The 15,095-nt window shown below is 47.1% G+C and overlaps 1 protein-coding gene across 1 annotated transcript; it reads left to right on the top strand.

Annotated features, from left to right (window-relative positions):
- The first annotated feature begins 2,896 nt into the window (after positions 1-2,896).
- Positions 2,897-9,465, top strand: LOC117443685 (trichohyalin-like). The gene has a single exon (XM_034079588.1). It carries the CDS (start codon positions 3,036-3,038, stop codon positions 9,090-9,092), a length of 6,057 nt encoding a protein of 2,018 aa, XP_033935479.1. The 5' UTR covers positions 2,897-3,035; the 3' UTR covers positions 9,093-9,465.
- The last annotated feature ends 5,630 nt before the right edge of the window (positions 9,466-15,095 follow it).

Genomic DNA, 15,095 nt, shown 5'->3' with positions numbered 1-15,095 from the left:
CTTGAGAGGTAACTTGAGAGGGTACTTGTGTCGGTCGGTACGCCGACAGAACACGGGGAGCTGGCGTCGGCCGAAATGCCGACAGGACACAGGGAGCTGGCGTCGGCCGGAGAGCCAACAGGAGACGAAGTGCTGGAGTCGGCCGGTACGTCGTTAGGACACGGGGAGCTGGCGTCGGCCGGAGAGCCATCAGGTGACGAGGGGCTGGAGTGGGCCGAACCACTGACATGACACGGGGGGCTGGCGTCGGCTGGGGAGCCAGTACAGGAGCCGAACCTGGAGCCAGAAACATGGCAGCAGGGGCCGGAACTGGGGCCGGTACCATGGCTGCTGGGGCCTGAACTGGGGCCGGTACCATGGCTGTGTGGGCCGGTCCTGGAGCCCAAAGCATGGCTTCTGGGGCTCGGGTTGCTACCCTGGACTTTCGACTCCAAAAGCCAGACGAGCACCCAAGAACGGGTCCTGGACAGGAGCAGGAAATGGGGAAGAAGCAGGGGCTGACTCCAGACAGAACACACCGAGACGTATGGTGTCAGGTTGGGAATTGGGAGGCAGGGGGCTAGCATGCCGGGAATCACATGTCGGGAGCTGCCTCAGCCGTCGTGCCCTTAGGCCTGCTGTCACTGCGCCCCATGCAGATGTGGCTGAACAGCCTTCACTCGGACGCCAAGTGGCACAAGAGAGTCAGGGTGTCTCAGCGGTGCCTCCACTCTCTGTCCCGCTGGAGGGACAGGGCTGGAGGGGTGTGCCCATGGGCGCCATCCCTTCCCTTCCCGCCGGGAGACTGTCACTGTGGATGCGTGTCTCTCGGGGTGGGGTGCCGCGTGGCAGGGCGGAACTGTTCAGGGTCAGTGGAGGAAGGTGCACGCCATATCAATGTGCTGGAGCTTCGGGCTGTGTTGCTCGCACTCATGGACTTTTCACCCCAACTGGCGGGCAGGCATGTGCTCGTTCGTTCGGACAACATGTCCGCCGTTGCCCAAATCAACCACCAGGGGGGCACCAGGTCCGCACAGCTGCTCCGGGTTTCAAAGAGCCTCTTGCCTTGGGCGCTCCCCCGCCTCGCCAGTCTGCGGGCAGTCTTTCTACCAGGAGCTGAATCAGGTCGCAGATTTCCTCTCACGGCACAAGCCTCCGCCGGGGGAGTGGAGGCTTCACCCGGAGGGGGTGGAGACCATTTGGAGCCTTTTCGGAAGGGCCGAGGTGGACCTCTTTGCCTCGGAAGAGTCGAGGAACTGCCCCCTCTGGTTCTCCTGGACGGAGGTGACCAGCCCATTGGGTCAGGATGCTCTGGCGCACGACTGGCCGGACATTCTCCTGTATGCCTTCCCGCCACTGCCTCTGATACTTCAGACGCTTCAGAGGGTCCTTACTCAGGGGCACAGGCTCCTTCTAGTTGCCCCCTGCTGGCCGAGGAGAGTCTGGTTCCCACTGCTGTGCAGTCTCTGCGGCCGCCCACCATGGCGTCTCCCCGACAGGAAGGACCTCCTGTCACAGCTCAAGGGTCAGATCTGGCATCCCGACCCTCGCCGCCTTCAGCTCTCGGCTTGGCATCTGCGAGGCCCAACCCACTGTTGAGTGGTGTCACGGCATCTGTCAGGGAAACTATCCTGAAGGCCAGAGCTCCGTCCACTCGAGTACAGTATGAGTGCAAAAGGAAGCTCCTGTCCCACTGGTGTGTGAGTAAGGCTGAGAATCCGGGGCATTGCTCTGTGGCCACCATTTTAGAGTTCCTGCAGTCCCTTCTGGATGGTGGACGTTCTCACTCCACTTTGAAGGTGTATATGGCTGCTATCTCTGCCCGACATGTCGGAGTCGAGGGCGCCACAGTGGGGCGCCACAGGTTGGTGTCCCTCTTTCTGAGAGGGGCTCTACGGCAGCGTCCCCCTGTTACCCCAAGGGCTCCGGCTTGGGACCTGCCCCTAGTGCTGGATGCCCTATCATCTCCTCCCTTCGAGCCCTTGGCCCAGGTCGGGCTTAAGTGGCTGTCCCTGAAGGCAGCATTTCTGCTTGCCATAACCTCAGGGAAGCGAGTCGGAGAGCTTCATGCCCTCTCCGTAAGCAATAACTTCCTGCGGTGGAACTCCGATGGCTCGGGTGTTGCCCTCTGGCTGAATGTGGCCTTCCTGCCCAAGGTGCTTCCACTAGCCCACTCCAATTGGCCCATCCAGCTGGCATGCTTTAACATTCCACAGGAGAGCGGCACACCTGAGTTGCTGTGCCCTGTGCGTGCCCTGAGGGCGTATATTGATGCTACGGCCTGTATACGGCAGTCAGAGCAGCTCTTCGTTTGCCATGGCGGCACTAGGAAGGGTCGTGCTCTCTCTAAGCAGCGGCTGTCCCACTGGGTGGTTGATACCATCACACATGCCTATGGGGCCAGTGGCCGCCCCCCGCCATCAGGGGTGAGATGCCACTATACAAGAAGCATCTCAACATTGTGGGCTGCCCTAAGAGGGGTGCCCCTTGAGACCATCTGCGCCACGCGTCGTGGGCGGCTTCTGGCACATTCTCCAGGTTGAACCGGGTCAATGTTGCCACTCCTCACCCTCTGGCGGTCAGTAGGGACGAAATACAACGATAGTTACGGCTGTAACTACGGTTCCATTCATTCTTTCCTTTACACGTATGTTAAAAAAAGAAAAAAAAAAACCATGATGGCGAAGCTGTCTGCTGCAAGGCAGGTAGTAGAATGCCATGACATCACGTGATGCAAGGCATGTATGTAGGATGCACTGACATCACGCCATGCAAGGCATGCATAGAATGGCATGACATCATTAGATGATCAAAGGCACGCCGTCGCATGACATCACGCCATTCCAAGGTAAATAGGCCAGCATGAGCAAAGGTACACCATTTCCTTCTCATTAGAAAGACTACTGCACCCCTTGTAGCCACATCAGGATCCAACATAGATTAGTTTTGGTGTTGGAGGACGAACAGACCATACCCAGAATTACCTTTAACTGCATTGGTTTTAGAATATTTTTGTTGTTGTTATTGGAAGGGGTTTGAGCGCTATCAGAGACATCATGGAAAGTAATGAGCTGTCTCAAGATACCCAGGATGCCCTTTGCGTTAGAGAAGAAAAGGACCCAAATTGCATGTATATGCCTGAGGAGCCTCCGGGGCCCTCACAAAGGCTTCCTGGAAAAGTGTGTGAACGACTCGTGGACATGTTTGACCATGTTTTGACTCTTCGTGTGGAGGAAAAAGCAAGCGTGGCGAAATATTACGCAGAAAGGGTTCATAAGCAGGAGGAAGTCCTGGTAGACACAGTTACATTCCTGCCCTCTCATAAAGAGATACAGAGAGGAGGACATCCCTGTACGAGTCAGGAAAGGTCCCATCAAAAGCTCAGCATATTCGACATTCAACAGTGCGATATTACTACAATGTTGAAAAATGAGGAAGAAAATATGGTCGAGATCAGGGATGAGAATGAGAGGGTACATGAGCTGTTGGAATCAGTTATAACATCACTTAACTTGAAGTTAAGTGAAGTGAGGGAGGAAAGTTCTAGGGATTTAGCAAAACTAGAAGAGGAGAGATTGGCTTTGAGTGCGACGAATGCCAACATTACTGCTGAACTTGACTCTGTGAGAGCACACAAACAGGCAGGGCTAGAACGGTTGAGACAAGCACTGAACGATGTTCAGGAGATGGTAGTATTTCGGAATGAGCAAGATAAGAGCCATGCAGATGAGCTGGTTAGACTTCAGGCTCTGACAGAGAAAGAAAATGAAGAAAAGGAAATCCTGAAAAAAGTTGTGGAAGATCTTCAGAAGCAACTGGAAGAGTCAAGGACGCACATCTTGATTCAGGAGGACCTAAGAACAAAGAAAGAAGAGGACACTGCTGAAAAGATACACAAGATGGTGGAGTCAGTGACTGCCTCTCATCAGGTGGAGTTAAGAGAAAGCAGTGAGACAAATATCCAAAACACAAGAAAGCTGGAAGAGGAGAGATTGGCTTTGAGTGCGACGAATACAATTATTACTGCTGAACTTGACTCTGCGAGAGCACACAAACAGGCAGGGCTAGAACAGTTGAGACAAGCTCTGAACGATGTTCAGGAGATGGTAGTATTTCGGAATGAGCAAGATAAGAGCCATGCCGATGAGCTGGTTAGACTTCAGGCTCTGACAGAGAAAGAACACGAGGAATATGAAATCCTGAAAAAAGTCGTTGAAGATCTTCAGAAGCAACTGGAAGAGTCAAGGACGCACATCTTGATTCAGGAGGACCTAAGAACAAAGAAAGAAGGGGACACTGCTGAAAAGATACACAAGATGGTGGAGTCAGTGACTGCCTCTCATCAGGTGGAGTTAAGAGAAAGCAGTGAGATAAATATCCAAAACACAAGAAAGCTGGAAGAGGAGAGATTGGCTTTGAGTGCGACGAATGCCAACATTACTGCTGAACTTGACTCTGTGAGAGCACACAAACAGGCAGGGCTAGAACAGTTGAGACAAGCTCTGAACGATGTTCAGGAGATGGTAGTATTTCGGAATGAGCAAGATAAGAGCCATGCCGATGAGCTGGTTAGACTTCAGGCTCTGACAGAGAAAGAACACGAGGAATATGAAATCCTGAAAAAAGTAGTTGAAGATCTTCAGAAGCAACTGGAAGAGTCAAGGACGCACATCTTGATTCAGGAGGACCTAAGAACAAAGAAAGAAGGGGACACTGCTGAAAAGATACACAAGATGGTGGAGTCAGTGACTGCCTCTCATCAGGTGGAGTTAAGAGAAAGCAGTGAGACAAATATTCAAAACACAAGAAAGCTAGAAGAGGAGAGATTGGCTTTGAGTGCGACGAATGCCAACATTACTGCTGAACTTGACTCTGTGAGAGCACACCAACAGGCAGGGCTAGAACAGTTGAGACAAGCACTGAACGATGTTCAGGAGATGGTAGTATTTCGGAATGAGCAAGATAAGAGCCATGCCGATGAGCTGGTTAGACTTCAGGCTCTGACAGAGAAAGAACACGAGGAATATGAAATCCTGAAAAAAGTCATTGAAGATCTTCAGAAGCAACTGGAAGAGTCAAGGACGCACATCTTGATTCAGGAGGACCTAAGAACAAAGAAAGAAGAGGACACTGCTGAAAAGATACACAAGATGGTGGAGTCAGTGACTGCCTCTCATCAGGTGGAGTTAAGAGAAAGCAGTGAGACAAATATCCAAAACACAAGAAAGCTGGAAGAGGAGAGATTGGCTTTGAGTGCGACGAATGCCAACATTACTGCTGAACTTGACTCTGTGAGAGCACACGAACAGGCAGGGCTAGAACAGTTGAGACAAGCACTGAACGATGTTCAGGATATGGTAGTATTTCGGAATGAGCAAGATAAGAGCCATGCAGATGAGCTGGTTAGACTTCAGGCTCTGACAGAGGAAGAAAAGGAAATCCTGAAAAGAGTCGTGGAAGATCTTCAGAAGCAACTGGAAGAGTCAAGGACGCACATCTTGATTCAGGAGGACCTAAGAACAAAGAAAGAAGGGGACACTGCTGAAAAGATACACAAGATGGTGGAGTCAGTGACTGCCTCTCATCAGGTGGAGTTAAGAGAAAGCAGTGAGACAAATATCCAAAACACAAGAAAGCTGGAAGAGGAGAGATTGGCTTTGAGTGCGACGAATACAATTATTACTGCTGAACTTGACTCTGCGAGAGCACACAAACAGGCAGGGCTAGAACAGTTGAGACAAGCTCTGAACGATGTTCAGGAGATGGTAGTATTTCGGAATGAGCAAGATAAGAGCCATGCCGATGAGCTGGTTAGACTTCAGGCTCTGACAGAGAAAGAACACGAGGAATATGAAATCCTGAAAAAAGTCGTTGAAGATCTTCAGAAGCAACTGGAAGAGTCAAGGACGCACATCTTGATTCAGGAGGACCTACGAACAAAGAAAGAAGGGGACACTGCTGAAAAGATACACAAGATGGTGGAGTCAGTGACTGCTTCTCATCAGGTGGAGTTAAGAGAAAGCAGTGAGACAAATATTCAAAACACAAGAAAGCTGGAAGAGGAGAGATTGGCTTTGAGTGTGACGAATGCCAACATTACTGCTGAACTTGACTCTGTGAGAGCACACCAACAGGCAGGGCTAGAACAGTTGAGACAAGCTCTGAACGATGTTCAGGATATGGTAGTATTTCGGAATGAGCAAGATAAGAGCCATGCAGAGGAGCTGGTTAGACTTCAGGCTCTGACAGAGAAAGAAAATGAAGAAAAGGAAATCCTGAAAAGAGTCGTGGAAGATCTTCAGAAGCAACTGGAAGAGTCAAGGACGCACATCTTGATTCAGGAGGACCTAAGAACAAAGAAAGAAGGGGACACTGCTGAAAAGATACACAAGATGGTGGAGTCAGTGACTGCCTCTCATCAGGTGGAGTTAAGAGAAAGCAGTGAGATAAATATCCAAAACACAAGAAAGCTGGAAGAGGAGAGATTGGCTTTGAGTGCGACGAATGCCAACATTACTGCTGAACTTGACTCTGTGAGAGCACACAAACAGGCAGGGCTAGAACAGTTGAGACAAGCTCTGAACGATGTTCAGGAGATGGTAGTATTTCGGAATGAGCAAGATAAGAGCCATGCCGATGAGCTGGTTAGACTTCAGGCTCTGACAGAGAAAGAACACGAGGAATATGAAATCCTGAAAAAAGTCGTTGAAGATCTTCAGAAGCAACTGGAAGAGTCAAGGACGCACATCTTGATTCAGGAGGACCTAAGAACAAAGAAAGAAGAGGACACTGCTGAAAAGATACACAAGATGGTGGAGTCAGTGACTGCCTCTCATCAGGTGGAGTTAAGAGAAAGCAGTGAGATAAATATCCAAAATACAAGAAAGCTGGAAGAGGAGAGATTGGCTTTGAGTGCGACGAATGCCAACATTACTGCTGAACTTGACTCTGTGAGAGCACACAAACAGGCAGGGCTAGAACAGTTGAGACAAGCTCTGAACGATGTTCAGGAGATGGTAGTATTTCGGAATGAGCAAGATAAGAGCCATGCCGATGAGCTGGTTAGACTTCAGGCTCTGACAGAGAAAGAACACGAGGAATATGAAATCCTGAAAAAAGTCGTTGAAGATCTTCAGAAGCAACTGGAAGAGTCAAGGACGCACATCTTGATTCAGGAGGACCTAAGAACAAAGAAAGAAGAGGACACTGCTGAAAAGATACACAAGATGGTGGAGTCAGTGACTGCCTCTCATCAGGTGGAGTTAAGAGAAAGCAGTGAGATAAATATTCAAAATACAAGAAAGCTGGAAGAGGAGAGATTGGCTTTGAGTGCGACGAATGCCAACATTACTGCTGAACTTGACTCTGTGAGAGCACACAAACAGGCAGGGCTAGAACAGTTGAGACAAGCTCTGAACGATGTTCAGGAGATGGTAGTATTTCGGAATGAGCAAGATAAGAGCCATGCCGATGAGCTGGTTAGACTTCAGGCTCTGACAGAGAAAGAACACGAGGAATATGAAATCCTGAAAAAAGTAGTTGAAGATCTTCAGAAGCAACTGGAAGAGTCAAGGACGCACATCTTGATTCAGGAGGACCTAAGAACAAAGAAAGAAGGGGACACTGCTGAAAAGATACACAAGATGGTGGAGTCAGTGACTGCCTCTCATCAGGTGGAGTTAAGAGAAAGCAGTGAGACAAATATTCAAAACACAAGAAAGCTAGAAGAGGAGAGATTGGCTTTGAGTGCGACGAATGCCAACATTACTGCTGAACTTGACTCTGTGAGAGCACACCAACAGGCAGGGCTAGAACAGTTGAGACAAGCACTGAACGATGTTCAGGAGATGGTAGTATTTCGGAATGAGCAAGATAAGAGCCATGCCGATGAGCTGGTTAGACTTCAGGCTCTGACAGAGAAAGAAAATGAAGAAAAGGAAATCCTGAAAAAAGTCGTGGAAGATCTTCAGAAGCAACTGGAAGAGTCAAGGACGCACATCTTGATTCAGGAGGACCTAAGAACAAAGAAAGAAGGGGACACTGCTGAAAAGATACACAAGATGGTGGAGTCAGTGACTGCTTCTCATCAGGTGGAGTTAAGAGAAAGCAGTGAGACAAATATTCAAAACACAAGAAAGCTGGAAGAGGAGAGATTGGCTTTGAGTGCGACGAATGCCAACATTACTGCTGAACTTGACTCTGTGAGAGCACACGAACAGGCAGGGCTAGAACAGTTGAGACAAGCACTGAACGATGTTCAGGAGATGGTAGTATTTCGGAATGAGCAAGATAAGAGCCATGCCGATGAGCTGGTTAGACTTCAGGCTCTGACAGAGAAAGAAAATGAAGAAAAGGAAATCCTGAAAAAAGTCGTGGAAGATCTTCAGAAGCAACTGGAAGAGTCAAGGACGCACATCTTGATTCAGGAGGACCTAAGAACAAAGAAAGAAGGGGACACTGCTGAAAAGATACACAAGATGGTGGAGTCAGTGACTGCTTCTCATCAGGTGGAGTTAAGAGAAAGCAGTGAGACAAATATTCAAAACACAAGAAAGCTGGAAGAGGAGAGATTGGCTTTGAGTGCGACGAATGCCAACATTACTGCTGAACTTGACTCTGTGAGAGCACACGAACAGGCAGGGCTAGAACAGTTGAGACAAGCACTGAACGATGTTCAGGAGATGGTAGTATTTCGGAATGAGCAAGATAAGAGCCATGCCGATGAGCTGGTTAGACTTCAGGCTCTGACAGAGAAAGAACACGAGGAATATGAAATCCTGAAAAGAGTTGTGGAAGATCTTCAGAAGCAACTGGAAGAGTCAAGGACGCACATCTTGATTCAGGAGGACCGAACAACAAAGAAAGAAGGGGACATCCCAGAGTCTCCACTTGATGAGGATGAGACCAGAAGTGTGTGGCGTTATCGTCCTAAAGGTCCACTAAGATTTGCTCTGCAAGTTGGTGTCGGCGCTTTAGTGACTGTCACCGGTGGTATCATTCTCGCATCGCTGGATGCCTTCAACTCAGACTGTAACGGCAGCCAGTCAAGCTACGTAAGCAGCCTGCTAACGTCCTTCTGCGACTTCATGCATGTAGCACCCCCTCCCTACTAAACATCTTTAGCTCAATTATTTGTTTATAAATAGAAATGATCAATATAACGTGAGATGTATTGATCATTTATATTTATAAATGAAGAGACGGGTTTACGCCGGGTGCTCCCGTTTTTTCCCGCAGACACACACATGAAAAAAAATGACCAGAGTCCTCGTTGCTGAGGCTCGGGGACCGGAAGTTTGTGGCGTCGTTGTGCTCAGGGTCTACTGAAGGTAGCTCTGTGAGTTGGCATCAGCGTTTTGGATGTGACTGTTTTCGCTGTAATCATGGCCGATTATTTGTTTGTAAATATATATGATCAATATAATGTGATACTTATATTTATAAATGAAGAGGCGGCGTGATGTTCCCAAGCCGGTATGGGTTTACGCCGGGTACTCCCGTTTTTTTCCCGCAGACACACATTAAAAAAAAAGGACCACAACAATGAGAGCTCTGCTAAGGCAACTCCGAAGGACCCGAGCCATAATATTAACAAAGTGTGTTCCACTATCTGTGAGAATCTTTGAATCAGAATCAAAATCAAATGTATTGCCAAACAATTAAGAATTAAAAAATGGATTTACACCACATTTAAATGTAACAAGACAATGAACCTTAACAGCTGAAAAACGAAAACACTTGGGACAATGATAATATGAGAATACATCGCAAACTACAGCGTGTAATACTTTAAAGTGGAGGGCTATGCAAAATATAGTCGGAGAGCATGTATTAAAGGGAAATGGAAACACTTTTCAAACTGCTTTCCATGCGACAATATTCCCATTAGGAAATGTATTTATCTAGTCTATTTCCAATGTAAACGATCGAGATACGCGAATTTACTTTTTGAAATACGTGCCTAATGACCATGGGCGTTTCCATTGCTCCGGGACTTTTCCATTGACGTCACTGATTGGGTACGGCTTCCTGGGCCAAAGCTCAATAACAAACAACATGGCGTGCTATGCACCAGTAGTTTACATTACAAGAAAACGGTCGTCGTCAGGAGTTTATTGTATTGCCCCAGGCTGCACAAATGGATTTTATACGAAGAAGGAAGAAGTACATTTCCATAGGCTGCCACTAAAGGATGAGAAGCTGCTCAAAGTCCAGTCTGGATGCCTGGTTCAATACAAAACATTGGATTTGAAGCCAGGATCTGTTCCCACAATATTCGATTTCTCAACGTATGCAGTCGGGAACTCCGACCGTCCCAGCACGTCGGCCGCGCAAGACAATGACAGTGTCAACAAACGTGAAGTTCGAGCCACCAAACGAGTTGTTTCAGCTGCCGAGAGAGAGGTACATATTGCAGCACTACCAGATTACTAGCTCACACATGTATTTACTGACACAGTGTGACCTTATTAATTAACGCAATCGCGTCCAAACTAAATGGTAGCTATTATTATGACGTACAATAGAGAATTGGGGGTGTTCTATAGCTCAACTAATTAAACTGGCATACACACGCTCATCTGTCGAAAATAGCCCTAAAAAGGCTAGTATTGCTGGACTAGGTGTTCAATGGATGGTATTGCAGGACCCAGAGCGCACGGAGCACAGAGCGGACAGCAGATAACAGAATTGCAGTTGTATTGCTTATAGATTATCAGAACATTTCAAAGGGGACACAGCCCCATTGGATATTAACCTATGGATTAACTACATCATCGTTTTTATCGTTGTAATGCCATTGAAGACCAGATTAGACCAGACAATGAGGAAGGTAAGCCTGGCGTATGTTAGTAGGCTACCTAGCCCCACTTGTTTTGATGTACGTTTTTGTTGATAACCTCGCGAGTTTGTATCTTTCAGTGTTGAGGTGGGCACCGTTAGATTCTGTGTCTCCTTGCGATCATAAACGATGTGCAGCTAGGATAAGTAATAAGGGAGCTAGGAGTGATTTTCGGTGCAGTAATAGGTTAGCATTTTTCGCTCGGGGCTAATTCAGAGGCTCACTGTTAGCATTGTGTTTATTTGTTTTTTTATTCCGGATCGTATGCCACTCTATTCGACCGAATCGGTTCATAAGCATAGGCCATGGGATGCCTGGTAACTGTAGATGCTTCCACATCAATGTCATCTCCCGACGAATAGTCAAATGCATCGTTCAAAACGTCGATCTCATTGCAAAATTCCTCCATCGCTGCCATATCTGCTACGTTGTGTTGACTTCCGGTATGGATACCCGGAGCGAAGACCCACACAGTGACGTCACCATTTGGGACTCCCCTAATGGCGGCGGCCTGGTCCCGGAATTCCCCACCCGGCCGGCGGATAATTAATTTTCTTTTGGCGAGTAATATCATGTACAATAAATATTAAGATCAATATCCATTGTAAAATGAATAAACTACCGGAATATTATAACTGTAATTGGTGTTTCCTTTCCCCTTTAAGAAAACATGATGTGCATTAATGTAGTGCATAATGGTTGTGAGATTGTGGGTTTGTGTGAACCGGAAGGACTCACCAGTCACACTGAGTGATAGTTTGATAGTATTGTTATTTGTTAAATTAAGATTAATAGACGTTTCAAGATTGCCTATAATACATTACAAAAATTGTGAAGATCTAAGCTCTGGCCTCATCACTCCAACATTGAGGACTGATGACTAAACACCTATCCCATCAATGGCGGCTCCAGAGTATTTTTGTTGGGTAATCTATGGTAGGGATAACCCATACAGTGGAGGGGCTCAAGTTAGTAGGTTCAAGGTTCAAGGTTCTTTATGTTGTCATACAAACATAGCTACATAGCTAGCCATAGCTTCTCTTATGCAAAAATCAGGCATATCTTGCCTCAAAACGATGCAGAGAAACTAGTCCATGCATTTGTTACTTCTAGGCTGGATTATTGTAACTCTTTATTATCAGGGAGTACCAAGAAGTCAGTGAAGTCGCTTCAGCTGATTCAAAATGCTGCAGCTCGTGTCCTAACCAGAGACACCAGGGTTGTTGGTTGTTCCTAGAGTCTCTAAAAGTACAGTGGGAGCCAGAGCCTTTTCTTATCAAGCTCCACATTTGTGGAATCAGCTTCCAGTTTGTGTTCGGGCGGCAGACGCCCTATCCGTTTTTAAGAGTGCGCTGAAGACCTTCCTTTCTGATAAAGCTTATAGTTAGGGCTGATTAGATGCAGCCCCTAGTTTTGCTGATATAGGCTTAGTTTGTCGGGGGACATCTTACTTCTTCCTTCTCTCTGTCTATACCCGTGTACACTCATGTTCCCATTAACCCAGCTTCCCCAAATGTCTTTCTTTTTGGTGTCTATATACGCCGGGATCCGGAGTCATGGATGATCCTGCGGTCCTGAGTCCTGGATCGCGAGCGCTGGATCTTGAGTCGTCGCTGTGGTCCTGGATCATCGGTCCTGGATGGATATCCTTGTGGATTCATCTTCCTATTATACACACATGCATTTCCAAACATCTGGACTACCTATGTTGCAAATGTATTATCTTTTCAATTTACACACGGCATCTATTGCACGTCTGTCCGTCCTGGGAGAGGGATCCCTCCTCTGTTGCTCTCCCTGAGGTTTCTCCCATGTTCCCTTTAAACTGGGGGTTTTCTTTGGAAGTTTTTCCTTGTACGATGTGAGGGTCTAAGGACAGAGGGTGTCGTATTGTCATACTGATATTCTGTACACACTGTGAAGACCACTGAGACAAATGTAACATGTGTGATATTGGGCTATATAAATAAACATTGATTGATTGATTGATTGATTGATTATGCCGTCACAATTCTTAGGTCACAGGCTTCTCCAACAGTGCAACACAATAACACAGATAAACAGAAAAATATAGTGCAAGTAAATAGTAATATGGTAACCCTAACCCTATCCCTACAAAAGAAAAATAGTTTAAATAAACACAAACAAAATACGAAAAAGGGCAAAGTTGGAGAGGAGCCAAAAGACATTCCAACTGGCCAAAACAGTCTTCCCCGGAGCGACCCTCTATTTCCCACACATACAATACTCATCCTCCTTACCCCTCACACATCAGTACAACCTGGACATCATCAATAACACCCGCTTCACTGACGCAAAACATCCTGCAGGCATCTCGGACGACATCTTCACCACCAGAGCAGACATCATACACTGGTTCCCTTTCCACAGCTGGCTGCAACAACTAAAACTACATTTCTGAATACTCTCAAAACCAACCCGGGACACACCACAATCCCATTCACACAACACCCACCACACCCGGACCTGGGGTGGAATTCACCATCAACCGTTCTTAACTTATCAAAACGGTTCACCCCCTCTGCAGCCCAACAACAGCTACTGCAGAGGGGCCTCACATTCGTCCCCCATCCCTCCGCTTTTGACGGGGAGGTACTTCATAGGGACCTACATAAGTACCACAGACGTCCAGTCTCTTCCCAGCATACGAACACCCTGTGATGGGACAGGGTTTGGTCCGAACATTTATCCTGCCACTGGCCATTTTCAGAATGATGCCTCTTTCCTCCAAGTTCCGCACCGCATGTTTGTGCTTAAGGTGCTTGTTCAACGCCAGATAGAAGAGTCTGCACACCGGGCATTTGGACGACATCCTTCCTAAAACAGACATAATGAATTTTATTAAAATTCTGTTCTGTTTCTCCGTTTATATGCGTTAAAGTAACCGGTGATTGCAACACTGGGTCCGATGCTTCAATTCATGGTGCACGGACCAAGGGAGGACTTGGGTTACCACCGGGGTTAAATGGTCCCACCTCCGCACCAACGCGGGGCTGGCAACATTGGGTCCGATGCATCAATTCATGGTGCCCCGACCATGAGAGGGTTTGGGGTGCCCCGGAACCAGGCAGTACCCCAGCAGGAAACACGTTTTATGGTCAAAGGAGGAAAGAGTGATAGAACCGGGGTAAAGCAAAGAAAGTGTCCGACAATAGTGACTTGTGAGGCAGCCAGAGAGTCTGTCATCTCTTGGTCCTATCCTCCAGGCAATGCGGTACCAGAACTGGGTCAAATTGACCAAAATGTAAAACAAATACGTTTCAATTCATCCATGGAAAAGGGCTGAAAATGAAAAAAAGTATCCGAAAATAGTGCATCATGAGCCCGCCAGAGTCCCCTGTCAACTCCCCTTGCATTCCTCCACAGTCAGAACAAGACTGAGTTCACTTTTTGGAGATCCATAGAAAAGGGGTGAAAGTGAGAAAATGTATCTGAAAATAGTCTCTCATAATGCGGGTAGAGTCCCCTCAAACTCCCCTTGCATTCCTCCACAGTCAGAAAAAGTCTGAGTTCACTTTTTGGAGAACCATAGAAAAGGGGTGAAAATCGAAAAAAGTATCCGAAAATAGTGTCTCATAAGGCGGGTAGAGTCCCCTGACAACTCCCCTTACATTCCTCCAGAGACCAGTTCAAAAACTTAAAGTTTGGTAAGAACCATGCTGGGGGGTCTGAGCCAGAGCACACATGGCGCAGACACATTCCTCCATGAAGTGAAACATCTTTTTTTTTTCTGAGTCCTCTCAAAAACCGGGTTTCCGATTTCGTGCAGATGGTAGCTTGAAAATGATGAATGCATTTTTTTGACGGAGTAGGGGAGGCTTGGTTTCCCCTCTCCGTTGTAAATTGTGTCTGGGGCTTCGGTCTGAAACGCCGAAGGGGTGAGATTTTTTGAGCGCCTTCTCCGTTAGCACAAACTTCATTTTTGATTATTTTAAGATATAATTGACCGTTTTCTTTACTTTTTTCTTCTTTCCACGGGTGGGGGCGCATGGCAGGCCACCTATGAGCTCCCAAATTCGGGCTGGAACCTCCAGGAATTATGGGCTAAGCTCCATAAACTGACAAAGTCACCCAGAAATGTCTTTCTCACTCTTTCACTTTTATAGCCCAAAAATATATAATACAAATAAATTTAAATAGTAAAAGGTACAATTGTGCTCCGAATTACCCGGAATTTGATTTGTATAGCCCCATGATAGTGAATAAAATAATTTTCATGGGAAAAAGTGTTAAAACGCCTGATTAATATGTTCGT

This window comes from Pseudochaenichthys georgianus, unplaced genomic scaffold, assembly GCF_902827115.2.
Source record: "Pseudochaenichthys georgianus unplaced genomic scaffold, fPseGeo1.2 scaffold_657_arrow_ctg1, whole genome shotgun sequence".
In the NCBI taxonomy this organism is placed as follows: domain Eukaryota; kingdom Metazoa; phylum Chordata; class Actinopteri; order Perciformes; family Channichthyidae; genus Pseudochaenichthys; species Pseudochaenichthys georgianus.
Note: the sequence above shows the minus strand (reverse complement) of the source record. Positions and strands in the feature narration are given on the sequence as shown.

What these genes read in the sequence shown, in the direction of transcription:
- LOC117443685 (XM_034079588.1), top strand. Translation starts at nt 3,036, where the DNA reads ATGGAAAGTAATGAGCTGTCTCAAGATACCCAGGATGCCCTTTGCGTT.